The sequence below is a fragment of the Molossus molossus genome, unplaced genomic scaffold (assembly GCF_014108415.1).
Source record: "Molossus molossus isolate mMolMol1 unplaced genomic scaffold, mMolMol1.p scaffold_m16_p_15, whole genome shotgun sequence".
NCBI classification, from domain to species: Eukaryota; Metazoa; Chordata; class Mammalia; order Chiroptera; family Molossidae; genus Molossus; species Molossus molossus.
Window position 1 is genome coordinate 19,862,552 of NW_023425350.1, and position 25,969 is coordinate 19,888,520.

The following is a 25,969-nucleotide window of genomic DNA, read 5'->3' on the forward strand; positions in this document are numbered from 1 at the left end:
CAGGAGCCAAGGGCGCCGGGGCGCGGGGCTCTGCGCCTTCTGCTGGGGCCGCAAGCAGGGGTCGAGGGGCAGCCACGATGTTCAGCTGGCTGGGCTCCGACGACCGCCGGAGAAAGGACCCCGAAGTCTTCCAGACGGTGAGCGAGGGGCTCAAGAAACTCTACAAGACCAAGCTGCTGCCTCTGGAAGAGCATTACCGCTTCCACGAGTTTCACTCGCCGGCCCTGGAGGATGCTGATTTCGATAACAAGCCCATGGTCTTGCTGGTGGGCCAGTACTCCACTGGGAAGACCACTTTCATCAGGTGAGCCAGTCCGGGGCCCCAGCAGCCCCACCCTGCCACCCGGCACTTATGCCCGCTGTTCACTCCTGGTGCCCCTCCAGACTGATACTGCCTTCATTTGAGGGCTCTGAAGAAATCTTTGCCTGCAGTGTGTCCAAAGGTTACCCCACATTTCACTGACGGTTCCCCGCCCCATCCTACCTAGTGTCTCTCCACTATACTTAGAGCCTTGGCTCAGGTAGTCAGTTTGAAATGTTAAAATCAAGGCCATCCTATTCTTCCCATTTTATGGATGGTGAAACCAAGGCCCAAGAGGCACAAGTGAGAAATCCCATGATCCCAAGAGTACCTTATGTTTGTGGGGGGTCTCTTACATCCCCACTTTTTAGGGACATGCCCTTTATGGACCAGTTCCACTTCCCTTGCCCTTAAAAGGCTTCAGCCACTTACATAGGGGCTTTACAGTTGCAGCTAAGGAGGTCGGCTGGGGACCCTGTGGCCCCCTTCTTTTATCATTTTCTTCTCCGAGTAGAGCTGCTACACATATCTCTTGGAGACTGGACAGAAGCAGTATCCGGAAACAGAATGTTTTTTAATCTTTTCCCTTATTTGATCTTAATGGCTCAGTAATAATATTAAAGTATGTTCAGAGTGGAAGGGACATTGATGATTGTCTCATCCAGCCCCTTGACTTGGCAGGTGAGAACACTGGAAAGGTTAGATGCATGGAAGGAGATGCTTGGTTAGATGCCTGTAACTTTGAGGGTGGGTCATCCATTCCCTTGAATTACAGAATCCTTGGGCTGGAGAGATCCTCAAGAAGTCAACTTGTCCACCCAGCATTTGGAGAGGTCCACATATTGTCCACTGGAGTGATGAGACTTCTTCTTATTTTAGAAAACAGGCTTCTCTGCAGTCCTCAGTCCACACAACCTTCAAGGCCAGGCCAGTTTGCTTGGCCTCATTTACAGCCGTTGCCATGCCGCTGAGGGTGCTCACGGTCCTGTGTTGAGAGTCAGGCTCCTACAGCGTAGTGATGGGTTCTGTGGCCCCCAAAAGTCAGTGGTGCTCATCTCTTGCAGGTTTTAAAGCAAGGGTGCTCTTGTTTCCTTTCACTGACTGAGCACCTGCAACACTCAAAGCACTATTCTTGGTTTGGCAAGAAAAGCAGCAGAGTTAACAGTCTGGTTACTGGTTTTCTAGAGATAAATTTTATCTTAACATTAAGCTTATAACACACCTTCTGGAAGCAGGGCAAGCCCCACACTGACATGTTGTGTCTGAACAGAACACAAGATGAAGTGTACCCTTGGGTGGATAGCCTTGGGCTCAGCAGCTTTGGGAAGCTGAGTGATTTCTGAAGAACTTTGGTACCCAGATGGGGGAGGGGCAAAGGTAGATGAGCCAGTTGGTGTTGGATCTCTTATATTGTTAGAACTACAAGGGCCCTTAGCTGTGAATCTAATCCATTGCTTCTTAACTGTTTAAAAGGCCAGTTCTTCCTTTGAAAATCTGATGAAAGCTATGGACCTATCTTTAGAAAAATGCACACACATTACAAATTCATATATAATCTTGTGGGCCCAAGGGTTGCCTTGGACTTTAGGATGAAGACTCTGATCTAATCCATCTTCTTTATTTTATTAGACACCATTGCTGCCAAAGACACTCTAGAGCAGTGGTTCTCAACCTTCCTAATGCTGCGACCCTTTAATACAGTTCCTCATGTTGTGGTGACTCCCAACCATAAAATTATTTTTGTTGCTACTTCATAACTGTAATTTTGCTACTGTTATGTCTTAGGCGACCCCTGTGAAAGGGTCGTTAACCCCCAAAGGGGCGACCCACAGGTTGAGAACCGGTGCTCTAGAGATAACTGGGTTCTATACAAGGTTCCTTTGTATTCCATGTCCTCTGTCTGGCCTGGATTATGTCCCCACAGGAAGTCCATCAAGGCCATTAGTAGATGGCTCCTGCCCTTGCATAGCCTTCCCTGGCCCTGTGGGCACACCTTGGTTCTTTAGGGCGTCTCTTTCCTGTAACACCAGCACCGACAACTGTGCCTTAGCTCCCTGGGGCCTTGCCTGCATCTCAGCCACCCGAGGTTTCCAGTGTATGTTTGCAGAGTGGGAGGGAAAGTGGGGAAGGGCAAGCGTCCCTGGAGGAAAGGATCTCCCAGCAGCAGACAGGTTTAAGTGCCTCTTGCCTGAGACTTTCTCCTGGTCTCCTGAGTCACGCTGGCTGTTAACTGGGTCTAAGAAGTGGCAGGGTCGAGTTGCCATAGATTATTCGTTATCTGAGGGAAACAGGAAGGCCAGGAGAGGCAGATCCCTCCTCTTTCTTATCCTCCAAGTACAAGAGTTCTCTCTCCCGACTCATGCCAGTAACTGAATTTAGCTCATGCATCAAAAGCTGCGTCTCCCTGAGCGAGAAGGCGCCTGCGGGGTAGGAGGCCTGTAGCACAGGAAGCCTTCCCAAACCAAATTACATATTTTTCTTCCTTCTCATTAAATCTACAGAGCAGTTATCTTCTTTACATTGGGAAGTGCAGAGAAGAATGCATTTGAGGAAGACAGAAAAAAATCACCCATAATCCCACAACTCAAAGGAAACCATTTTAAATATCTTTCACATATATATAAATGCATATATTTCCAGTACTTTTAGCTATTTTATCACACAGGTAAGAGCATATCATCATGTAATTTGGTATGCTGATTTAGTTCCCTTCAGCAATGGTGTTTCTCATGTAAATTAAAAAATCTTTGTAAGCATTCTTTTTAAGGGCCTCATGCTGTTTTGCTATATGTGAATACAACTACCCGTGTGACCAGTCTGCTTCTTTTGAATGTTTTAGGTTGTTTCTAGTTTTTCTGCTATTGTAGAATCACTCTGGATATCTCTTTGCATGTTTTTCCACGGACTGACTGTTTTCTCAGAGATTCCCAGAAGCGAAATCACTAGGCCAAAGATTATACAGAGTTGCTTCTGGTTATTTTGTTTGCGTGTGTGTGTGTGTGTGTGTGTGTGTTTGTTTTACTTTTTAATTTTAGTGTTCAGAGTTATATCTGAGTTGCTTTCCAAGAGGGCAAGTTGGCACAGCACCCCTTTCCAAGGCTGTACTGGGTAGCTAGGTGCCTGGAGCATAGATCTCAGGGTGCCTTGGCCTTCCCTCCCTCCCCATCCCCATTCTTGCCTGGACCACCGTGTTCCTCCCCACAGTCCCTGGCCTGAACCTGTGAGGGACCCTTCTCTCTGGAGCAGAGACCTGCCTCTTCACTCCCCAGCCCTGGCCTTCGCCTCTGCTTGCAGTCCTATGTACTTGCCGTGGGTTTATTTCTTTTCTCAGGAAGAACGCACAGAAAAGGACATTCTTCTAATAACTAATTAATGTGCTATGATCTCTGCCTGAAATAACTTCCCTGGCCTAAGGCCCAGCAATCCAGAGTAATAAAATAAACAATAAATTGGCCTGGTGGCTGTTCCCTCCAACACAGGCTGCCTCTCCGGAGTACAGTAGCTCTGTGTCCCTCTGGCCCTGGCAGCCTCTCCTCCTGCCTGCGCTGTCCTCCTCCCTCCACTCTCCGTCTCCCTGGCATGTGGCCTCGGCGCTCTCCTCCCTGGCACCCTGTGGCCCCTGGTCACAGGTAAATAGCCGCTGCTCCGGGGCTGAGGAAGGCCCGGTGCTCTTGGGAGCTATAAGGAAGCCAAATAAAGGACGGCGGGGGTCAGGTGTCAGGCCGAGGGCTGCCGGAGCCAAGCCTCCCGCATCTGCACTGATCTCAGGAGCCAAATAGCCCTTCTGTAGCATGACTTGGACTCTGAAGTATGAGCACATAGTGGGGGTTGCTACTTAGCTAACCCTTTCAACCTCCCCCGCTTCTTCCAGGGATGTTTACATCCTCCCTAAAGGTGCAGCATTTACCTGTGCTGCTCCATCTCTCATCACCAGCCTGGCATCCATCTCCACCGCCCAGGCCTCACCCCGTACATTACAGCATCACCGTCCCATCGCAGGAAGTGGTTCTCTGCAAAGCTGCAGGGCTAGAGAAAGGGGCCATCATTTCAGGTAGATCCGCTGACCTCTGCAAGGTCTATCCTGCCAGGCACGGTCCCTGCAACACCTCCGTCCTGTCCACTCTGAGCTCAGTGGACACGCTTTTCCTACCAGCGCTCTGATCTGCTGGTCCTTAAGCGAGGCTGGGTTCGCCGGCCTCAGCTCCAGCGTAAGATCTGCCTTGAATGTCGTGTGTGGAGGTCATCAGGAGCAGCGCTGACTGGGAGGAGAAGGACCTCTGGAGAAAGGGCTCCATCCCATTACCCTTGACAATGGGCCCAGGCCATGGGAAGAACATGGCCTGCTCAGCAGAACCCAGGCTCCAGCAGATACCAACCAAGAGACCTTGTTAGCAAGATCTAACCCTTTGGAACCTCAGTTTCCTTATCTCTATCATGGGAATCGTAACAACTGCCTCATAGGGTTACTCTCAGGATTAGGAGAGGATAGAACCCATGTAGCTCCAGCCTGTTCCAGGCTCTCTGCTCGGGGCCTTATCGTTCCCTGTCTTCTTTCCAGCTGATTCTCTGACCAGAGGCTTAGAAGCTGGCCCTCAGGAGGTGGGGGAAGCCCTGTCCAGCCCCTGCCCGCAGTCAGGAGGACGGGGAAGGGCAGGTGTGTGCAGGGGGGGCTGGAAAAGGAGCCTGAGTGGGCCGTGCTGGGAGGGGAGGGGAGTGCGGGGCTTGGCCATGTGGCCACTGGTCTCCTTTGTGTTGGGGTCACCTCATCCCATGGCAGAGGCTGCTGTGCCCCAGGGACAGTGGTGGCCACTCTGAGGAGCATAGAGCTGACAGACTGAACTGCACCATCGAGGGTCTCTCCCAGGTGCTCCCTCACGTGTGTCTCTGGGGTGCTTCACCGTCTCCCTACAACCCCACGAGGCTGACGGGCAAAGTGTTATTGTTTGGATTCTGTTTTGAAGTTGAAGTACCCAAGGCTTAGAGTCCAAAGATTCAGGTATGTAGCACGAATACCTATGACACAAGGCAGAAAGTGATACGTGCCTGTCGATTCTACTAAAGATGTGCAAGTGAAAGCCGTGCGATTTTCAGGAAGAGCATGTCAGGTTTGGGATGACAGAATGAATCAGGTAGGGCTTCACAGGGGAGGCACCGGGCTGGATTTGGAGACTATGTAGAAATGTGCTGAGTTCTTACAGGCAACAATGAGGTGTTTGTTTTCTCTAATTATGGTCTGCTACTACGAGCAAATGTCTGGTGCAGCCTTTGTTTTTCCCAAACTCATGGATGTCATATCAAAACCTTCATGCTGTCCCTTTGAACTACTTAGAAACCAAGTACTATCCCCACTGTATGAACTAGGGAAACTGAGCCAGTGGGCTGTTGAGTGACATGTCCAAGGTTATATCTGTGATGGCAGAGCCACTCATGAAGGTGCATCCCCCGACAGCCAAGGCGGAGGGCCCAGCCCGTCTGCTCCCCTGCCCTGGGCACTGTCCCAGCAGCAGCCTGAGGCCTGGCCCCACTGTTGTGGAGATGGGTACTTTGGAAGCAGACTGGGCTAAGATTCTCAGCTCCACGCCTTACCCTGGGTGCTTAGGTCACCAGTAAAGCAGATCACACGCTTACATTGCCAGGCAAGCAGGACACATACATGCACGCACGCACGCACACACACGAATGAGGAAAATGTCATGAAATTATTTACGGAAGAAAAAAGGTAGTCCTCATAGGAAAAATCAAAATTGTGTTGGACTTCCTTACACCTATTTTGTGGTTTTAGTATTTACGTATTTTTCACTGGATGACGAGGTGGGGTGGGGGTGGGGGGTGGACAATGCACCCAAATCTTTTCAGCTCTTAAAGCCACTAAATATTTTCATTTAGCCATGAACAAGGGCAAGCTATATCTCAGTTACTCTTCTGCAAAACTGGACACGGCTGTCATCCCACAGCGCTTATAGGGGCGATTCAGTGCAATACTCTGGATAAAGGTCCCAGAGCAGCACCTGCCACTCAGCGGCCCCTCCTTGCCCTTGCATGTCCTCTTCTCGGCCGTTCCCACCCCGGCTTGAATTCACTTGCCTTTGTTTCTGCTGCCGTGGGAATGGTTTCGCCTGGCAACAGGCGATCTGTATCACTTCCCGTAGAGAAGCAGTGGTGAGAACCTCAGTAGGTTGTCCTTTCCGGACACAGTGGTGGCTTTGTGCAAGGGGCACTCGGTGCCGCAGGCCGTACCCAAATGTCCCTGAGAATTTACCCAGCTCTGGTTCTCTGCTTGGCCCCACTGTGTCCCTGGATGTGCTGATGTCTTTGCCGGACTCTGTGTCTCTCCAGACCCATGTGTGGTCAGCAGTTTGGGATCGTGTGGGTCGAGCCACAAGGGCAGGACAGCAGGCCCAGCGTCCAGGCCCTAGTCAGACAGACCCAGGCTGCGGCTCCAGAACATCCGGGGAAGTGGCCCTGTTCTGCTGGGAAGCGGCACCCTCTGGTCATCTGCTGGCACGGCACGCCTCTCGGGATGGAATCCGAGATGCCTGGGTCAGCAGGATGCTCCTCACTCCATCTGGCCCAGTCCAGGCTGGTGTTCTAGAAGCTGCCTCAGCATCGCTTCTCACTTCTGTCAGCTTTCCCGCAGGCCTTTGATCGTGCCCACCAGCCCCTCCTGCCTCGGAATCCACTCCGGCCACCCCCACAGGGCCCTGCTCCGGCTTCTCACCGCGCTGGTTGGGGCAGGTGTTCCTGGCACACAGGACGGATGGGGTTTCCCAGGCATGGTGCTGATTCTCATGAAACTTCTTCCCAGGGGACTCTGGCTTCACTATTTTTAAGTCCCAAGAATGTCCTTTGCGAGCCAGTGGGGTGGGGCCTGCTCTGGTCGCCTGAAAGAACTTGCATGTCATACCCCATCGCGGAGGCCTCGCTGTGAACCCCTGGGGCAGATGTGCATGGAGACGGGCAGGTTGCTGGGTTTGTGGGCCCCTGAGCCTGTCTTTCGCAGAAGGCCTGGGCCGTGGACAGCCTCCTGCCACACCATATTCTCTGTGGCCTTTTTGTCCCATTCCTTGTTCTAGTCCCTTGTGGGGCTCGGCCCTTTTGCATTTCCTGGTCAAGGGGAGACCTACGGCAGGAAATGTAGTGGCCCTGAGCGTAAATTCTCAAATCCAAGGGCTGGGTTCAAATCCTGCCACACAGCATGAGGCAGTTGGGTGACTGCTGTCCCCGCCTCGTTACAACAGGGTGCCAGTCTAGGCCCCGTCCTGGTTTGAGTGCTCAAGGGCTGTAACTCCTAGGAGGTGGGTTTTCTTATTAGACCTATTTGACAGTAAGGGTCCTAATGTTCCCCTCAGAGTGACGTAAAGGTGAAAGAAGATGATCCGTAGAGAATCTGGAACAGTGGCTGGTACATCACAGGTGCTTGATAAACTGGCACTATTATCTCCCGTGTTGTAGAGGAAGGTGCTGAGGTTCAGAGAGGCCCACTGCCTTCCGAAGGGCACATCCTTCCTGGTTAAGAAGCCAGGCCTGCTGGCCCCAGGCGGCTGGATCCCCTGCCCTTCCCAAGGCCCTGGAGATGCACACAGAAGGCAGGAAGTGCCGGCCACATGTGCAGCTGTCAGCACGTGTCCTCACCCGGGCCCCAGTGCCAGGTTCCAGCATGGTCCTCTGATGGAGGAAATCCTGTCCTCACACCCAGACTGTTGGGCCGGGATGCTGGACGGAGATGAATGGCTTCCCAAGGAACCTAAAACCCTCCAGTGTGTAGCGGGGGTGGCCTCCCGGCCAGCAGCTTCTTTACTGGCTTCCTGGGGAGGACCCATGGCACCCCGATTTAAACTGCCTGAACCGTGGAGTAACCTGGCAGCTCTGAACGCTTCTCAAAGGCAGGCAGGGTGTCCAGGAGCCAGAAGAAACCCCAACAAGTCTCTTTGGCCACCACACTGTGGACAGAGCAGGACACCGCTCCAGCCCACCTTGGGGAGACATAGGATAGGCAGGTAACCTGGGCCCTGGAGGCATGGCGTCTGGTCCCAGCTCTGCACTGACCTGTGGGGCCTTGATCAGCTCTCACTGGTAGAAGTGAGAAGACAGTTGAGGGCAAAGGATTTGGTGTTAGACTGATTTAGGTCTGGGCGTCAGCTCCACCGTTAGCCATTTAACTTGGAGAAAGTCCCATACCCCTTCCAAGCCTCAGCCTCTTCAGTACCTATCTGTAGGGCTGCTGCGAGACCCGAAAGAGGTAATGCTCCCAAAGTGATGGGTGCAGTGCCTGGCATGTGGACATGCTACCGAGGGTCAGTGGTATTGTCAGTGTAATGAGAGTGTTGTCAACCCCAGCTGCACGTGAGGGTCAACTGGGGAGCTCCTGAAAAGGACCCGTGGCCAGGGCCCCACCTCTGAGTGGATGGGTCAGAACCTCCGGGGGTGAGGCCCGGGCATCATTAGCTAGATAGGGCTCCGCAGTAGCTCAGCTGTGCAGCGGGGCCGAGGACCACTGGTCCCGGAGGGCTCCAGGCTCCCTTCCCGACTAAGTCTCTGATTTGACCTCTCATCTCCTGAGGGCTTCTTGGCTTTTCCCTCTGAGCATGAATACAACCCTCGATGTTTAGGAGGTTCTCAGCACAGAGTGAGGGCTCACCCCATGGGTCTGTGTTTGTTGGTCAGTACATTTCCTTAGCTCCTTGTCCATCGTGGTCTTGAAAGATGCCCCTGGGACTTTCCTCTGGCCAGTCCCAACCCAAGGCAGTTCTGGGCTCCTCCCCTGAATCCAGCCTCATGCTATTTAGGCTCAAAGCTCTTCTGAGCGTCTTCTAAAGGACTCGATTTCCTTACAAGCTATTCTCTTCACTCTCTGGCTCATCATGTGCCTTTGCTCTTGACTTCTAAAGGGCACTACGCAGAGGGCCAGGGCCTTGAGCTCTCACTGCTCAGGCCGGAAAAAGAGCAAAGAAAGGGACCTGCCACCTAGAGGGTGTACCAAAGTCTGGGAGGGGATGGAGACCCACTTTTATGGTGCACCCATCACACTGGTTGTATTTTTGTCTCATGCATGAGCTATTTTTATATTAAAGGACTGACTATCCAGATAAATAATGACCTATGGAAAGCTGGCAGAGTCCATGGATGGTCTAATTCTAACCATGCCTCTGTGCAGGTCTTCAGCGGGTTACCTTCCGTTGTAAACTCTGCAACAGTCTGTAACAATCACTTCGAACCCATGCTCCAAGCCCAAACCTTGCTTTGTTTTTTCCTACTGATTCTCAGAGGGAAAAAGATAAGAACCAAGAAGAGCTGACTTGGTATTTTAAGTTCAGCTGCAATCCCACCTGCTCCACAGTGTCTTTGGAATCCGCCCCGCAGTCATCTCTTCCTGCCGTGAATCTCATGGTCTGTATCTGCCCTTCTGTCGTGATGCACATCGTCACCAGCAGAATCCCTGCCTTATGACTGTGCTCCCTTCTGCCAGGTACCTACTGGAACAGGATTTTCCAGGCATGAGGATTGGGCCCGAGCCCACCACCGACTCCTTCATTGCCGTGATGCAGGGTGAGGTGGAGGGGATCATCCCCGGGAACGCTCTGGTGGTGGACCCCAAGAAACCCTTCCGGAAGCTCAACGCCTTTGGCAACGCCTTCTTGAACAGGTGAGTGCAGAGGGAGCACACAGCCTGACTGTTCTCTGTTCTTCTCCTTGAAGCATGAGAAGGCAAAGGACAGGCCAAGGTCTTGGGAGGCTCAGTGACTTTTCCATTCCTAGAATCTCCCTTGATTGTCCCTTTTTTGCTGGGAATGTAACTGGGTCCGTCACCATAGATTAGGGGTGTGAGAGCAGCACACGCTAGGCTGACTCCCCCGGATCAAGGGGCTGGGAGGGTGCAGCAAGGTGCATCACACCTCGCATCCCTGCGCCTCCCATCAACAGGCCCACAGAGCGCACCCAGCCCTTGCCTGTACTGTGAAGAGGGTTTGCCTCCAGCCGGGAGGAGGCGGAGGAAGGTTTTCCTCTGTTCCTGGACATGGTTTTTACTTGGTGGAAAGAACCCTGAACTTAAGATGGAAGCCTTGAATTTGAGCATTGACTTTCCTACTAAACTCACTGCGTGGCCTGGGACAGGTCACCTCCCCTCCTGAGACAAGTAGAAGCCCGCAGACAGCAGGGTTCTTGTGATGATTTGAGGGAGGAAAGCCAATCCAGGCCTTCCTGATCTTACTGTGTTTAACTAAAATGCCGGCTTATCCCGGCTTACCTTTGCTGTAAATCCACACCACATTTTTTTTTATCAGCATTGCACTAAAAATGATTTAACTACTTTATCGAATTGAAGGTATTTAGAGTAAAGGGAAGGACTATGGGCCTTGGCTTCAGACAGAGCTGGGTTCAAATCCTACCAAATAGCACCATGGAGCTGAGACAAACGACCTAATTTCTGTTCTCACTTTTCCCATCTGTAAAATAGGATGATGCTAATACCCTCCTCCAAGGCGAGCACACTAGTGTGGCAGCCTTGGGGAAAGTTGGCGTTTGACATGGGTGTTCAGGGACGAGTGAAGGGACACTGAAATCCAAGCAGAGGGGCATGAAAGAGGGTGGCTAATGCAGGAGCCTATGAGCAGCACTGGGGAAGGTCTGTGCTTTGCCCTGGGCGCGTTCAGCAGCGGAGACGGCAGGTGTTCTGACTGACCGCTGGCTGGGGATGTGCTAGGCATGTCCACTGCAAGGACAGCAGGGAGGGGTGACCAGCTTCGCTGCAGCCACTCGCGGGAGGCTGCAGCCCAGACCTCTGGTTCGCATCTCTGTGCCTCTCAGCCAGCCTACGCCGGCCCCTCAGCTCCCCGCCTTGGGCTCTGTGGGGATTCCAAGCCCTCGCCGACCACCTCAACCGCCTTCTTTTGCAGCAGCTAGCCTTACTTCTCCTTCTAGAAAAAATGGGAACCAGTGTCCACAGATCCATCTAGTTCATTTCCTCAACCTGCCCATAAACACGTTACTGTGGCTTGGTCCTCCCTCCCTCCCACCCAGGCGTGGAGCTGTGGCTCCGCTTTTCCTCACAGGTCTGACTCCCGCCCCCTCCGTGCTGGGCTACAGGCATCCTCTCGGGCCCTCCTCCCCCAGTTACCCTTCTCGGGGCCTCCTCCCGGTTACCCTTCCCGGGCCCTCCTCCCCGGTTACCCTTCCCGGTCCCTCCTCCCGGTTACCCTTCTCGGTCCCTCCTCCCGCGGTTACCCTTCCCGGGCCCTCCTCCCCGGTTACCCTTCCCGGGCCCTCCTCCCGGTTACCCTTCCCGGGCCCTCCTCCCGGTTACCCTTCCCGGGCCCTCCTCCCGGTTACCCTTCTAAGGGTCCCTCCTCCCGGTTACCTTTCCCGGTCCCTCCTCCCGGTTACCCTTCCCGGTCCCTCCTCCCGGTTACCCTTCTCGGGCCCTCCTCCCCGGTTACCCTTCCCGGTCCCTCCTCCCCGGTTACCCTTCCTGGTCCCTCCTCCCGGTTACCCTTCCCGGTCCCTCCTCCCCGGTTACCCTTCTCGGGCCCTCCTCCCCGGTTACCCTTCCCGGTCCCTCCTCCCCGGTTACCCTTCCCGGTCCCTCCTCCCGGTTACCCTTCTCGGGCCCTCCTCCCGGTTACCCTTCCCGGTCCCTCCTCCCGGTTACCCTTCTCGGGCCCTCCTCCCCGGTTACCCTTCCCGGTCCCTCCTCCCCGGTTACCCTTCCCGGTCCTTCCTCCTCCCGGTTACCCTTCCCGGGCCCTCCTCCCGGTTACCCTTCTCGGTCCCTCCTCCCCGGTTACCCTTCCCGGGGCCGCCTCCCGGTTACCCTTCTCGGACCCTCCTCCCCGGTTACCCTTCCCGGTCCCTCCTCCCCGGTTACCCTTCCCGGTCCCTCCTCCCGGTTACCCTTCTCGGTCCCTCCTCCCGGTTACCCTTCTCGTGCCCTCCTCCCCGGTTACCCTTCCCGGTCCTTCCTCCTCCCGGTTACCCTTCTCGGACCCTCCTCCCCGGTTACCCTTCCCGGTCCTTCCTCCTCCCGGTTACCCTTCTCGGACCCTCCTCCCCGGTTACCCTTCCCGGTCCCTCCTCCCCGGTTACCCTTCCCGGTCCTTCCTCCTCCCGGTTACCCTTCTCGGACCCTCCTCCCCGGTTACCCTTCCCGGTCCCTCCTCCCCGGTTACCCTTCCCGGTCCCTCCTCCCGGTTACCCTTCTCGGTCCCTCCTCCCCGTTACCCTTCTCGGTCCCTCCTCCCGGTTACCCTTCTCGGGCCCTCCTCCCCGGTTACCCTTCCCGGTCCTTCCTCCTCCCGGTTACCCTTCTCGGTCCCTCCTCCCGGTTACCCTTCTCGGTCCCTCCTCCCCGTTACCCTTCTCGGTCCCTCCTCCCGGTTACCCTTCTCGGGCCCTCCTCCCCGGTTACCCTTCCCGGTCCTTCCTCCTCCCCGGTTACCCTTCTCGGACCCTCCTCCCCGGTTACCCTTCCCGGTCCCTCCTCCCCGGTTACCCTTCCCGGTCCCTCCTCCCCGTTACCCTTCTCGGTCCCTCCTCCCGGTTACCCTTCTCGGGGTCCCTCCTCCCCGTTACCCTTCTCGGTCCCTCCTCCCGGTTACCCTTCTCGCCCACCGCCTCTGCCCTCCCATGGCCCCTCCTCTCCACACAGAACTATCTGCTCTTGAAAAGCCTCCAGCAGGTGCTACCGGCTTTCACCCTCCCCTCTGTCTTCACAGCCAAGTTTCTTGGCTTCACCTCCTCGTGCCTTCCTGTCCCCCGGCCTGGGGCATATGGCTTCACCCTATCACAAACACTTATGTGAAGGTCACCTTGACCTCTTAGTGGTCATAAGCAGGGACTCTTTCCACCCTTACCTCACCCACCTCTCTTTGGTATTTGTCTTTCTCAGCCACCGTCCCCTCTCTTCCTGCCTCCCTGGCCAGACCCTCTCCCGTCTCCTTGGTGTCCCCTTTTTCTCTGGCTCCTATGACTTGGTGTCACCCTTCGTCGGGTCCATCATCCTCCTCCTGCCCTTCTTACTCCATGTGCTTGGCCTGGGTTTTGCTTTAGCCACAACCTTGGCCCCAAACACCAGCCCCATGCACACGACCAGCTCAAACTAGCTTCAGCAAAATGTGGGGTGTATTTTAGAATAGTGGGGTGTGCCATAGAACCTAAGGAGCAGAACATGGCTGGGCCGTAGACATGATGGAAACCATGGGCTTCACTAGGACGGAACTATGTCACGCACTCCATTATCTGGGACAGTGCCAGGCACTCCATAAACATTTGTTGATCTGAGCTGGACATGCTGGCAGCCATCACATCGGATCATGTCATTCTTTTGCGTAAAGAATTCCAGTGGGTTTCCACTACCCTCAGTATAAAATCCAAATTTTTCATGTGACTTTCAAGGCCCTTTAGATCTGGCCCTGCCTCCTCCCCTTTCAGCCTCATATCTGGCCACTCCAGCCTTCCTGTGCCCGCCTCAGTGATGTGTACACCCTGGAACAGTGTGTGCACGCTCTCTCGTGTCTGGGTGGCATCGGCACCTCCCTATGTTAGTCACCTTGGGCTGCCATGACGAATTTCCACTCAGTGTCTGAAAGCTCAGAGTCTCATAGCTCAGGAGGCCAGAGCTGAAATCAAGGCAGGGCAGGGCATGGTCCCCCAGAAGGTTCTAGAGGCGCATCCTCCCTTGTCTCTTCCCCCTCTGGAGGCCCCCGGTGTTCTTGCTGGTGGAAGCATAATTCCACCCTCTGCTTCCTTCTCCACATGACACTTCCCTCCGTGCATATCTCTGTCTTCAAACTGTGTTCTCCTGGCTTATAAAGTTGTACAACTGAAACTTATATAATGTTACTAACCAGTGTCATCCTAATAAGCTTGATTTTTAAAAAGACACCATTCACATTGGGTTAGGGGCCCACCCTGCTCTAGTATGATCTCATCTGAACTAATTACATCTGCAAAGACCCTATTTCCAAATAAGGTCACATTCTGGGCTACTGGGGGTTAGGACTTCAACAGATCTCGTTAGGGGACAAAAATCCAACCCAAACACTGCTCTGTCACCATAACCTCCATCTCAGTCTGGAATGCTGTTTTCTTGCCGTTCCCCATCCACTCATACACACACACACGTACAACACACAGACACACAGACACCACACATATGTACACCACACACACACATGTACAACACACAGACACCACACACACACACACCACATGTACACTACACACTCATATACACCACACAGATACCACACACATGTACACCACGTACACACATACCACACACACACATACACACATACACACCATGCAGGAAACATACACACCACACATACACACACACATACGCACCACGCACCACACATACACACGCACCATGCACCACACACACACACTCACACCACACGCACATGCTGGCTTCCTGCCACTCTCTCATCTGCCTGGAAGGTGCTGGCTGTCTCTTGAAGCCTCAATTCAAGTTCTGCCTCCCCTGTGGAATCCCCCTTTTCCGTGTGTCTGCATCTCCGCCATTTCACACAATATACCTGGGAGAGTAAGACACCTTTTTAGCTCCCACCAACAATGACCTCTGAGAGAGAAGGCTTGAAGTAAGAAGGATCGAAGTGAGGCTCACCGATCTGTATTCTGAGACGTCAGGATGCAGCACTAGAAATGTGTCCTTGAAGGAGGCCTGACTGCTGTCCTCAAGGCAATGTTTCCGGGTGGTGTGGCCCACTCGTCAGCTCCAGGGCCTCCTCCTGCAGGAAGCCTCCCTGGATTCCATCTCTACCTTGGATCTCCTTAACCCTCCCCTGGACCTCGCTCGGGGTGGCCATGTGCATGCCTGCTCTTCTCACCAGACTGGGTTCCTGGGGAGCAGGGCTCGAGCTCTGGACATCGTGGCGTCCCTGACAGAAGGACCGTGTAGGACCCTTGTTGCCTGGGATCACCCAGTGAGCCTCCTCAACTTACAGGTCGTGGGCCCACTGTTCGGGCTGTTTGACCTGGAACTGGGCATCTGCATGGGAGGCAGCCAGGCTTCTGACCCTCTGCCCAAGCCAGGGAGGGTGGGCGTGCGGCTGAAACAAGGGCACCGCCAGGCGACGAGAGCACGGCGGCTCACGCGTTCCTGTCACCCATGCAGGTTCGTGTGTGCCCAGCTGCCCAACCCCGTGCTGGAGAGCATCAGCATCATTGACACACCAGGGATCCTCTCCGGGGAAAAGCAAAGGATCAGCCGAGGTAAGCCAGGTAGCTGGGAGGGTTGGCTGGCTCCATGCTCTGTTCTTTCTGGTACGTTCTCTTGCTTCCGTACCAGGAGAGAGGCCTCCAGGGCCTTGCTGTCCCCTGATGAGCCCGCGCTGCTTCATGTGCTGTATGGGATCATCCTAGGCAGGGACTAGAGGTCAGGTTTGGGTCCACTGTAGCTCAGGAGACAGCTGGCCGCTGTCTTCTCCTCTGTGAAATGGAGACATTAGTATCTGCCTTACTTCCCTCGCTGAGGTTACTCATGCTCCAAGCAACATCTAATTTCCCTCAACGAGGTTGTCCACGCTCCAGGCGACACCTAATGTGGGCCAGGACCTGGCTGCTTCTGAGGTCCCTGCAGTCTCTGCCCCCAGGAGCCTGCAGTTCTGCAGGGACGGCGGGTGCACGCAGAGCACCCCAGCTCGGCAACGTGAGGACAGCATGCTCTGGGGCTGGTTTGCAAAAGCACTTTGAAAACTGTTCACTCCAAACACATATGGGGTAATTGCTCATTAAGGGGGTCATCCCCAGGGTGGTTAGGAGCTAGAACTCCGGAGCCAGACTGCCAGGGTTCAAAGCCCGCCTTTGCCACTTCCTGGCAGCATGAACTTGGGCAGGTTTCTTTGCTCTGATTGGTTCATCTATAAAGGACAGAGAAGTAAATCTACCTACCGTATAGGTTGTTTGAGGATTAAAAATAATACAGATAAAAGCCTTCTGCCTGGCACGTAGCGGTGCCCAGTGAGCATGAGGTGTCACCATCACTGGTTTTTACAGCCAGACGGATGCTGTTAAAAGCTAAAAGCAACTGCTCCTGGCTCCTCACCCCCAGCCTCTCCTACCACAGTGCTGTGTGCCCCGGGCAGCCCCTGCCCTTTCTGTGCCCTGTGCTGTATCTCTGGCGAGAAAAGCAGATGAAGCCACACCCACCCGATAGTGGACTTAGGAGCTTGGCTAGAGCCAAGTCAGCACTCGGAAGTCAGCATCCGGGAAGGAAAGGCTTTGGACTGGCCAGAGCTCCCTGGGCAGCGGCGGGAGCTCGCCTCGCCTGAACCCGCGGGTGACCACCTGCCTCCCTCCCACATGCCTCCGCCCGGTGCTCTGCGGCCCGGCAGGGTCAGACACAGGTGTGTTCTGCAGGCTGTCTGTGCTCCAGCAGGAGGCTCAGAAACCCCTCCACCAGGGGCATGGCCTGCAAGGGCCAGCATCTGCTCACCCCAGGCCCCTCAAGGACAGCCCGCAGCCTCCTAGGCGACAGACCAGCGCTCCAGGGGCTGTGTACCATGAGTGCTGCTGGCAAAGGCCCGGTGCAGGCCGCTTCTGCCGGACCTGGGCTGCTGTCCAGCACTCCTGAGACCTGCCCTGGCTTCCTCCCTGAAGGGGCAGCTCGGGGCACCAGGCTCTGCAGTTTGGGGGTGCACTATGGCTGTGGGGGGTAGGTGAGGCCCCCAGGTTAGCAGTGTGCTCAAGGGCCTCATGACCCCTGTCTGTCCTGAAGGGAAGACAGAGCCTGGTCTTGGGGACCCCATTTTGGACAGGCCAAAGGGATTTCCCTGAGGCGGTCACACCTGGGAAGACGGGAGAGAAAGCAGCCTCAGGAAATTGTGTTAACAGTTTGTCGTTGGCAGCCTGTCTTCTACATAAGTGAGATGTCAGTAAAAGCCCCTGTGAAAGGTTCTGGGGAGCCCGGGTCCTGAGCGCCCTAACTCTGGGCTATATCTGAAGCCATAGAACCAACAGCCCTGGGAAGAGGGGGGTCTCGACCCTTCTGGTCTCTATGCCCTTTGTCAGCATCTGGTACCCTGCTCAGGGCCCTGCAGCAGACAGCGTGCATGGCTCCCCGTCTGGCTTCTGTTAGTTTCCCTCGGCACTCCCTCCCCCTCACCAGGCCCCACCCCCCACCCCACCCCCACTCCTCTGAGCTCATCCTGAGTTTAGGCCTCCAGGGGTTTCTGCCTGGGGCAGCCTGAGTCTCCCCAGAAAGGCTCAGGGGCCAACCTTCGGGGTCTGAGCTCCCTGGCAGGCAGGGACGCCTGCAGGCCAAGGCAGCCTGACGGGGGTCTGGAGGTTTCCAAGGCTGCGGGACTGGAAGGTCAGAGATGGGGTTAGAACCCGTGAGGGTCTCAACAGGTCAGTTTTCTCCCTGAGCCTCAGTTCCCATGTGTAACAGGGAGTGATGATAGCCACCATATGCCCTTGTGAGATCCTTGGCTGGTCACAGAAACAGGCATCAGCTCTGGGTCTGGGTCTGAGAGAGCTCCCCTCCCTCCCCTTTCCCTGTCGCCCGGGGCCACCCGCTGTCCAACCCCAGGGAGCCCGTGTGCCCGGCCTCCCTCGCACAGTGGCCCTGCTGCGGGGCCTCCAGCCTTCCTCAGCTCCGGTCCTGCTCCATTCTCTTCCCCAACTCTGCCTCCTCTCCTGCCTTCGTCCTAGACCTCCGTGGCTGCCCTTCATGTCCTTTCCCTTCTAGCATGACCGAGCCCACCTCAGGGCAGTGATGGCCCCGGGAGTGGCCACCCAGGCCAGTTGGTTCTCTGCCCTCCTGAGTCCAGACTACAAGGGCAGCTGTTAGCAAACGCACAGGAGCTGGGCCGCCAGCCTACCGCGTCAGCCAGGGGGTGCTGACCTCGGCTCTCCAAGGAGGCCAGGAAAATTGGAGGAGGGGGAATCACACACTCTCAGGTACCAGGGGACCCCAGGTGAGGAGAGTTTCCAGTGTGCAGAGTCCTTCTGCCTCCTTCCTCATGAAGCCATAGAACCGGGAGGCTCCAGCGTGTACCTACACACATAAACATCTACACTCGTACTCACCCAACCATACACGTGTACACCTACACTCATATACACATCCCCCACAAGTGTGTGCTTAGAACCAAATGCACCTCATCTGGCCTGGGGCCCTCGGAGCTCGGGTGTGGTCACAGCACAGATAGGCACTTCTCTTCCTTCGGCAGCTCAGGGCAGGACAGAACCCACAGCCCTGCTGAGGGGCGTGGAGAGCCTGAAATCGAGCCCACATTCTGCCTGCACAAGCCTCAAGCCTGGCACAGGGCTGTGTCTCCCCAGAAAAATGGCAGCATTGTGAAATTTGCACAGAGCCTCCTCTGGGCCGTTGGGTACCGTATGCCACATTCTGGAAAGTGAGCTGCTCCCGAGGGCTCCCCAGGCTTCAGGAAGGCGCACTCAGACCCCAGGCCAGAGCTGGACAGTGTGGTCTTGCTCAGGGTGTGTCCCCATTGCCCAGGCCTGGGGGTGAGTGTTTGGGGGAGGGGAAAGCGGGGGACATCCCAGAACCTGGGCCTGAGAGGTCACAGGCCAGCGATTGTCTCTGGATCAAGATTCATTGGGTGGGCAGCAGAGGGCAGGGAGGCAATTCCTGGAAGTGACAGGATGTGCCCGGCCCAGGACTTATGACTGGGAAGGAGCAAGGAAGCGACACAGTGGGTGGGCTCCGGAAGCCTGCGTGTCCCCACACTTGGGAAGCACAGTTCCCGGCTGCTCGTCAGCTAGAAATCCCCGCAGGCCCCACCCTAAAGCAAGCCCGCGGCCGGGAGCCCCATCCCTCTCCGTGACCCCTTCCTGTGCAGGCGGGCCCGGCGGTTCTACGGCAGGTGGGAACTCTGGCCTCCCGGGTCCCAGCCTAGTGGCCTTTCCACACGCCTCAGGGCCTGCCCAGGAAGAAGGTGGGGAAGAGGCAGGTCTGAGCTCATTCTACAGCCTCACACCCCTGGCCTGTCCGGACACCCTCCCTGGAGCAGGGCTGGCTTGGGGGCCTCCTGAGCCCCAGACAGCACTGTATACCCGAGCCCGTGTGGGCCGCACACGGACAAAGCAGTCGAGCCCGATGCCCTTGAAAGGGGCTTGCTGGTGGCCTGTGGACATCTGGAAGGCATGTGGTGTGGCGTTTGTTCCCCGCAGTCATCTCAGTTCTTCCCACATTTTGAAAATGGATGCCTTTTCATTTCTTTTTTGCTAAAATGTCTTTAAATCTTGAAAGAGATTTTGGAGGGCAAGACAGGACCTTTTATATACCCACCACAAGAAAATGCCTGGTTTGAGGGCTCAGCCCTCTGAGCTCCAGCCTGGCACATTGCTATGGACAAGAAGGGAATATGGACCAGAGTCAAGGATCTGGGTTCTAGTCCCAGGTTTGCCACCACCTGGCTGTGTGAGCTTGGGCAACCCCTTCACCCCTCTGTTCCCCCTGCCTTCGCTGTAAGATGTGTAGGCCCCATTTACCTCCTGGCATATGCAGAGTTGTAAAGATCAAATGAGATTGTGTGGCTGAAAATACAAAGAAATGGGTGCAGTGTCTGTTGTATTTCACTTCAGACTGTGAAGGAAGCCAGTGGTCATTAAGGAGCTGCCTTGCTTACTGTGATTGTCTCGTTGATTTCCTCCTGCCTGGCATTACTGAGGCATGCTTTCTCCCCGCTCTGGAGCCTGGGGGCAGTGGGGAGCCCTGGTCCCTGCAGCAGCCCAGTGTCTGGGCCGGGTGCCTGCACACCAGGTCTCCGGGAGCCAGCAGACTTGCCGTAAGCGATTCCAGGAAGGCCTGCTTCGGCCAGCAGTCTCCTGGGCCTCCCCCATCGCCGTATCGTACCTCGTGAGCCCGTGGGCTGCTGCAGGCACTCCCGAGCTCCCACTGTGGTTCTCAGAGCCAGTCCTGGGCCAGTGAGGGAAAGGGGGCCTGTCCCTGGGTGTCCTGTCACCCCAGGCACCAGGGCAGAGCCTCCAGGCTGAGCGCAAACCCTCCCTCTGCAGTCGATCCTGTAGCCATGGCTCTCACTGACCCCTCCTTAGTCAGTTGTTATTATCCCTGTTTGACAGCTGGGAAAATCGAGGTTCTGAGGCCACACAGTCCGTCAATGGGAGGGCTAGTCCCATGCCCCTCTCCCTAGTGGGCCCAGCACAGGCCTTTCTGTCGCTCCCTTTCCTGGGTGTACATAAGCCGAGTCTGGGAAGCAATTAAATACCCACCCTGGAGGTTGTCCCGATTTTCTTTTTTAAATATATTTTTATTGATTTTTTTAGAGTGAGAGGGAGAGGAAGAGAGAGAGGAAGAGAAAGAGAGAGAGAGAGAGAGACATGGATCCGCTGCCTTCTGCCTACTGGGATCAAGTCCGAAACCGGGGCATGTGCCCTGACCAGGAATGGAACCAGTGACCTTTCAGTGCACCAGACAATGTTTCCACCAACTGGGCCACCTGGCCAGGGCTGTCCTGCTTTTCTGAGCCCTCTGGCCCCTTTCCTGCCCACAGTTCTGAAGGATTGTCTTTGGGAGATGAGAGCAGCCAGTGTACCAGGCTGTGTCAAAGGGAAGGCTGCAAATAGCCAGGAGCTATCCCTGGTGTGGGGGAGGGGAGCAGGAGAGCAGGTGCAGGCTGCGGGCCCACCTGGACCCGGAATGCACAGGGCCTCCTGGGCTCCCTGGGCGCTGCTGGCTGGGCCTGCGTGGTGGGGAGGAGAAGGCAGGGGGCAGGGATCTGGCCAGGTGCTGGACGGCTGCCCTCATGGCGTGTGCAGGGCGCTCAGGGCTCCATCGGCCGGTCCAGTCCTGGCACCATCCCTTGCGGCTGTTTGACTCTCACCTCATCTCTGAACCTGTTTCCTCCTCTGGAAAGTGGATGTGCTACTCCTCACCCCGCCTACCTCAGAGGGTGTTGTGGGGGTGAAATGAGGTGGTGGGCAAACATCTGGCCAGCCGGAGCAAGCACTGAGTCTGGGTTAGGGAGCTAGGTTCCATGCCTCCTCGCGGCACCATGCGAGCTGGGTGGTCCTGCCCGAGTCACTGTGTGACTGTCTCTCGGTGGCACTGATAATGTCCCTACCTCGTCTCTGGGCAGAGCACTTTCCTAGGCCCCTCTCCTGGAGTGAAAAGGCTAAATAGGAATAATGATGTTGATAATAATTAGTATTTATTGAGCAGCTACTATATGCTGGGCTTCATGGTATTTAGTCCTTATAATTCTATTAATTTGGTACATTACTGTGCCCACTGATAGATGAAAACACACCGACTCAGAGACACAGAGTAACTTGCTCAAGGTTAAATATGAAAATGGTGGAGGAGTCAGGAGTTGAACCAGATCTGACTCCCAAGATGGTATTATTTCTACTATTTCACCTCTCCCCACACTCCTCATCTGTGCCCCAAAGGCCCCTCCCCTGACTGTCCCTCTGCCGACAGGGTACGACTTTGCCGCTGTCCTTGAGTGGTTCGCGGAGCGGGTTGACCGCATCATCCTGCTCTTTGACGCCCACAAGCTGGACATCTCCGATGAGTTCTCGGAAGTCATCAAGGCCCTCAAGAACCACGAGGACAAGATGCGGGTGGTGCTGAACAAGGCCGACCAGATCGAGACCCAGCAGCTGATGCGGGTGTACGGGGCTCTCATGTGGTCCCTGGGGAAGATCGTGAACACCCCGGAGGTGATCCGGGTCTACATCGGCTCCTTCTGGTCCCACCCCCTGCTCATCCCCGACAACCGGAAGCTCTTTGAGGCTGAGGAGCAGGACCTGTTCAAGGACATCCAGAGTCTGCCACGAAATGCTGCCCTGCGCAAGCTCAATGACCTCATCAAGAGAGCCAGGCTGGCCAAGGTGAGGCTGCCCCTGGCAGGGGGGCAGCATGGGCGGCACCGAGTGCTTGGGGTGGGGGAAGAGCTGCCTGCTACCTTGAGCATAACTGCCCATGTGAGTAGTAGCTACTGTGTCATGAGCATCAGCATGCCAACGCCAGAGGCCAGGGAGCAGGGTACTGTGGTAGTTATGATCACAGACCCTGGGGTCAGACAGCGAGATTGGAGCTCAACTCCACTGTTTACAGACTGTGTCCCAACCCCAGCAAGGCCCTCCGTCTCTCTGTGCCTGTTTACACGCCTGTGAAATGAAAGGGTTGGAGGCTATAGTAGAATAAGAACGTAAAAGCCTTCGTGGCCGAGCCTGTCCTCAGAAGTGCTCGGTAAATGTTAGCTGTTGTTATTGCCTTCTCATCGACATCGTCTCCACTATTACCATCCCTGTTACCGCCTTGCCCTTGAGATCTAGGAAAACAGCTCAGCTCTGCAGGCAGGGTGAGAGCAAGAATGTGGAGACAGACATTATCTTGGAAGTAGGAGCAAGGGGAAGTGGGGTTATGGGAAGAGATGGGTGGAGGCTCCCAGAGGGAAGGAATGCACTGAGGTCTTGATCGAGTGTTCTCTCTGCCCCCGTTGCTCAGGTCCATGCCTACATCATCAGCTCTCTGAAAAAGGAGATGCCCTCGGTGTTTGGGAAGGACAACAAGAAGAAGGAGCTGGTGAACAACCTGGCCGAGATTTATGGCCGGATAGAGCGGGAGCACCAGATCTCGCCTGGCGACTTTCCCAACCTGAAGAGGATGCAGGTAGCCAGGGTCTGGGCTCCGGGACAAGGGACAGTGTCACATGAGCTGGCTGAATAGCCTGAGTATGGAGGAAGCCACCCAGGCAGATGGCCCTAGGTCTGTCCTCCCTGCTGGACTATCACTGGCCCAGCAGACGTCATATCTGGGACTGGGGCGAAACACAGAACTCCAGTAATCTAAAGGGATAGGGGTGTCCCATGATGTTTGGGGTCCATACCCCGAGTTTGTGACCTTCCCTAGTCACAACCATCATGTCATGTGGGATGGGATGAGCCACCTAATGAAGGTTCTGCAGGCCCTCAAGTACTTCTGTTTACCTCTGAGCTCCTGCTCAGGGGTGACCGGGGACATATGCCATGGAGAAGTCACACAGGGGCTTGCTATCTCTGGAGCCCACTCTGGGCCCCTCTCTTGAGCCAGGGACTGTCACACATGGTTTCTCATGTCATTCCCCAGAGCAGTCCTCTGTGGGAGGCATTTACATCCTCCTTTTTTCAGATTAACAAATGGCAGTTTACAAAGATAATTAACCTTTGCAATTAATTGCCTGCAGTTTTCTGAGTCACATAGGCCGCTAGTAGAAATGCCAGGAGCTGTCCCCATAGTCCAAGCAAGAACCACCTCATCATACTACTGAATCCTCCCCTTCATCTGTGACCTGAGGCCCCAGAAGCACCCAGGTATGGCTGCTGTGAGCTTCAGTGAGATGAGATTTATAAGGTACTCAGCGCAGAGCCTGGTGTAGACTCCACCCTTGAAATGAAGTAAGATGTCACCAGCAGGGGAAGCTGGGTGAGGAGCAGAAGGGACCTACTGATCCACACAGTTTTTGCAGTTGCTCATGCCTCTAATTATTTCAAAATACAGGGTTTTTAAAAATCGGAGAATTCGAGGAAAAGCAACCGCAGATGTACCAGTAATACTGCTTTTGCTCCCGTTGCTAACTGATCCAAAGCAGTTTCTCGGGCGAGACTCGGGTTTCAGAGCGCCCTGTCGTCTCCAATAGGCACTTTTAGTTTCCTAGCTAATTCTTAAAACTAGACATTCAAAATATACATTTGTTCATGGGTGCATTCCTTCCTGGAACCGCCCCCCTCGAGTCACTCACTAACTTCAGAATTACTTGAACGTAATTTGTGTTTCTCGGTCAGCTGTGGCTGGAACCTGTCAACATTTCATTTCTCTTTTCGTTGGGAATGTAATGATCTGTGAGTAAACATTTGGGGAGATGACAACCCCCTTTTTAATGTGAGGAATTTTCACAACAGAAATAATTTAACATCTTCTGTTGTTAGGTGCGCTGAATCAACAATGTAAGCAGCTGTCCTTTGGGGGACTATGTGGTGGGGTGTGCCCACTGTACCCCTGAGAGATATTGGGACCCATAGCTGGGAACCCACAAAACACACCTAGCTGTGGGCAGAGACAGGAGGGACCTTGGGAGATTGAGCCCTGAGGGCAGTAGAAAGAGCAGGTCTGCTCCGCCCACCCGCCCCCCACCCCCCACCCCCGCCCCAACCACTCCCAGCCCCCACCTCCCCGCTCAGCCTGTCCTTGAAGGGAGGTGAGAAATGCCCAAGCTAACAGTGACTCTTGAAATATAGCTGTGGGTGTTTGGGGAATTTTTCTACAGTGAACTCGATGTGCTTGTTTGTCCCTGAGACTATGCCCTGAGCGCTGGCCGCTGCCCAGTGTCCTGAGATTGCTGTGGCCAGAGCCAGGCGGGAGCGGGAAGCTCTCACCTGGTCACCGCTGGGCCCGGGAGGAGCTGGGTGTTCTAGGCTCTGGACGTGCCAAGTGGAGCGTATTTCTCTTACCCTGTGGCGGGGGTGTCGCGGGAGGGTCAGGAGGAGACCTCTGCAAAATCTGCGTGCCCGCCTGTGTCTACTGTGTCAGAACCTTCCAGAGAGGAGCCGATCATTGAACTGTCTGCAGGCCGTCCCGATGAGCTTCCTGATGAAGAACAGCTGGTTTGGGGTCGACCTCGGCTTCTGTTGTGATTTGTTTTCAGTTGCCTTGGCCTCCGCTTTTTCTTCCCTGAATGGGGTGGAATGTGATTTCCCACTCTCGGGAGGGGGCTAGAGCAGCGAATAAGAGAATGTGGTAAAAGCGCCCTCAGTGGCTTCCAAGTATGACCCTCACTGGAGCAGAGAGACCCATGTGCTCCGCCGACTTTCCCTTTCCCGGCCCCTGAAACTTCTTCTCTCCTGAGAAATTCCATCCTCAACACAATGTGCCTTTTTTTTCCTCCTCTCTCTCATCTTTTATTATTTTGATGTTGCTCAGTTTAGCTCCAAGCAAAGGGCTGCGAATACCCCAGCATTAGAAGACAGCCTCCCCCAGGAGGGGCAGGAACACCTTCCACTGTCTCTGTCCTCACCGTCCTTCCTCCCCCTCTTCCCAGGACCAGCTGCAGGCCCAGGACTTTAGCAAGTTCCAGCCCCTGAAGAGCAAGCTGCTGGAGGTGGTGGACGACATGCTGGCCCACGACATCGCCCAGCTCATGGTGCTGGTGCGCCAGGAGGAGTCGCAGCGGCCCATCCAGATGGTGAAGGGCGGAGCGTTCGAGGGCACCCTGCATGGCCCCTTCGGGCATGGCTACGGGGAGGGGGCCGGGGAGGGCATCGACGACGCCGAGTGGGTCGTGGCCAGGGACAAGCCCATGTACGACGAGATCTTCTACACCCTGTCACCGGTGGACGGCAAGATCACGGGTGCCAATGCCAAGAAGGAGATGGTGCGCTCCAAGCTGCCCAACAGTGTGCTGGGCAAGATCTGGAAGCTGGCCGACATCGACAAGGATGGCATGTTGGATGACGAGGAGTTTGCACTGGCCAACCACCTCATCAAGGTCAAGCTGGAGGGGCACGAGCTGCCCAATGAGCTGCCTGCCCACCTCCTGCCCCCATCCAAGAGGAAAGTTGCTGAGTGATGGGAGCAGGGGGTTCAGAGCAGGCAGGTGTTTCAGGAGATGGGAGAGGCGATTAAACACACACACACACACACACACACACACACACACACACACACACGGGCATAGA

General features: G+C 55.2%; 1 protein-coding gene across 1 annotated transcript; it reads left to right on the top strand.

Annotated features, from left to right (window-relative positions):
- Nucleotides 1-25,969, top strand: EHD3 (EH domain containing 3). The gene is made up of 6 exons (XM_036262652.1): nt 1-304; nt 9,768-9,944; nt 15,438-15,535; nt 21,732-22,144; nt 22,764-22,928; nt 25,333-25,969. The coding sequence occupies exons 1-6, from the start codon at nt 78-80 to the stop codon at nt 25,858-25,860; spliced, it is 1,608 nt and encodes a 535-aa protein (XP_036118545.1). The 5' UTR covers nt 1-77; the 3' UTR covers nt 25,861-25,969.

Coding starts and splice junctions, on each gene's coding strand:
- EHD3 (XM_036262652.1), top strand. CDS start 78: ATGTTCAGCTGGCTGGGCTCCGACGACCGCCGGAGAAAGGACCCCGAA. Junction 305..9,767: donor GGGAAGACCACTTTCATCAG/GTGAGCCAGTCC, acceptor CCCTTCTGCCAG/GTACCTACTGGAACAGGATT. Junction 22,929..25,332: donor CCAACCTGAAGAGGATGCAG/GTAGCCAGGGTC, acceptor CCCTCTTCCCAG/GACCAGCTGCAGGCCCAGGA.